We start from the raw sequence: 2078 nt of genomic DNA, 5'->3' as shown, positions 1-2078 counted from the left end.
CGAGGTACGTGCGCAAGCGTCTCGTACCTGCATGGCTAGACATGCTTGTACTAGGTGGGCGACACGCTTTTGCACCTCGCAGTGCGCCACGGCGAGCGCAAGGTGTTGGATGCTCTTCATCGGACACCCGGCATCACCCTTGACTCTCGCAACTCGGTATCCGGGACGACAAAACTAGATATGACGTCATTCATGTGCCCAGTGCCTCAACGATTGGACAAACCCCTTGAGGTTGGCCAAAGTGCGTGGCATGTTTGCCCACAATACGAAGAAACGCTCGAATCTTTTTCGTTTTTAGCGAGGTGGCACGCGCACTACTCGCTTCCCTTTGGGTCATAAGGGTTAGGTGGTGTGGCGGCATGTGCAGTTCAAATGTAGGTATGCGGAATTGGTATGCGGCATGCAAGGAATCTCATTTGTCAACGAGACCTCAACACGACGTGACGCTTGGTCCGCCCGCGAGGGATGTTGCTGTGAGCAAGGATACATGTATACGCCCTTGGAATTTACCTGCAATGACCAAACGAGTCAAACGCGATTGTTTAAAACATCCAATGAAACAAACAACGGCAAACTCAAATGATATATCACCCTCCCAAAACAAATGCGTTATCTCTCAAACTCAATATTTCCAGTTGCCGATGACGACGAAGGAGGTACTCGGACGACCGGCAATGAATGACGACCGAGCGATCGTATATCGTATTAGGAAGCACTGCACGACGCTTCCAAAGCTGGCGACTTGGCGCGCATCACGTCCCTCCTCGACGAGGGCGTCGACGTCCACTGCAGACGCCGAGTACGTGCTTGGTATCGTATGGTCGCCATTTTGATGTGCAATGTGTAGCATGGTGTAACGCCTTTGCACCAAGCTGCGTCGTTTGGTCGATTCGACGTCGCTCGCCTCTTGCTCGACCGCGGCGCTGACATGACCGCACGCGACAAGGTCTCTAGTACCTTGCTTGGTCTACGATTTTGAACAATGGGTTGCAGGATGCGGAGACGCCAATGCACAAAGCTGCATATGGTGGCAAACTGAGAGTCGTTGGCCTCTTGCTCGATCGTGGCGCTCTAGCTGACGCGCGTGCCACGGTATGGTACTTGCTTTTTGACGATTCGGATATGGCATATATGGGAATCCAGGACGGTCGGACGCCATTGCACAAAGCTGCGTATGGCGGTGAAGTGGGCGTCGTTCGCCTCTTGCTCGACCGCGGCGCCGACATCAACGCGCGCGACAAGATCACTAGTACGTTGATTTCGTGTGGATAATGACATTTTTTTACGTCGGTTGGAAGGGGCGACACCACTCCACGACGCTGCTTTTGGTGGCGACTTTAACGTTGTCCGCCTCTTGCTCGAACATGGCGCCGACGTGGACGCACGCAATATGGTATTCTCTTTTGTACGAGAGCTAGACATGCGAGCATGCGACTTTGTAGGATGGGAAGACACCATGGATGACAGCGCAAGACGACCAAGAAGACGCAAAATGCGCATATGTGGCGGCAGTAATCGCGGACTATTCGCGCAAGAAAACATATGCCAAGGTCATCCATTAACCTCTCGATACGCTCAGTCAACGTGATGTAGCGGCTGTGGAACGCTGTCCGCGACAACAAGTCGGCAACCATCGAGCGACTCGTTGCCAGAAGCTTCGCGCCGTGCCACGTACGCATCGTCATGTGATACGCACACCACTCTTTGCTCTAGTCGTTGTTGCTGCACAAGGCCTTGACGTACGACGACCCGTGCTTGCTGCAACGCTTGCTGCCCTCACTGGACGTCGAGGCCGTCGATACTGTGCGTCTCTCTTACTAGCGAAGTTGTTGCCATCATGATTTTTTGTAGGAAGGCTACTCGGTCTTGGCGCGCGCGGTTGAGGAGTGCCACATGAGCCTTGTCCAGCAACTGCTGCATATCAACGTCAACGTCCACGCGACAGTACGCTCCCACGTAAAGATGGCATCGGACCCATCACGTCCACAGAACGCGAAACCGGCGCTGCATGTGGCGGCCGCCAAAGGTCACACGACGATGTTGTACATGCTGTTGGCGAATCCAAAGATAAATGTCGA

General features: G+C 53.8%; 1 protein-coding gene across 1 annotated transcript in view; it reads left to right on the top strand.

The window, feature by feature from the left end:
• Positions 1 to 641: 641 nt before the first annotated feature.
• SDRG_13518 (TKL protein kinase) overlaps positions 642 to 2078 on the top strand; it is a gene marked incomplete at both ends in the record, with an annotated part of 2665 nt that continues 1228 nt past the window's right edge. The window contains 10 exons of the mRNA XM_008619611.1: positions 642 to 656; positions 710 to 799; positions 848 to 946; positions 994 to 1092; positions 1144 to 1249; positions 1299 to 1393; positions 1443 to 1550; positions 1594 to 1671; positions 1714 to 1803; positions 1852 to 1956. Of these exons, the coding sequence (XP_008617833.1) occupies positions 642 to 656; positions 710 to 799; positions 848 to 946; positions 994 to 1092; positions 1144 to 1249; positions 1299 to 1393; positions 1443 to 1550; positions 1594 to 1671; positions 1714 to 1803; positions 1852 to 1956 (885 nt within the window). The remainder of the gene's footprint in view (positions 657 to 709; positions 800 to 847; positions 947 to 993; positions 1093 to 1143; positions 1250 to 1298; positions 1394 to 1442; positions 1551 to 1593; positions 1672 to 1713; positions 1804 to 1851; positions 1957 to 2078) is intronic.

This window comes from Saprolegnia diclina (assembly GCF_000281045.1).
Source record: "Saprolegnia diclina VS20 unplaced genomic scaffold supercont1.60, whole genome shotgun sequence".
Lineage (NCBI taxonomy): Eukaryota > Oomycota > Saprolegniomycetes > Saprolegniales > Saprolegniaceae > Saprolegnia > Saprolegnia diclina.
Note: the sequence above shows the minus strand (reverse complement) of the source record. Positions and strands in the feature narration are given on the sequence as shown.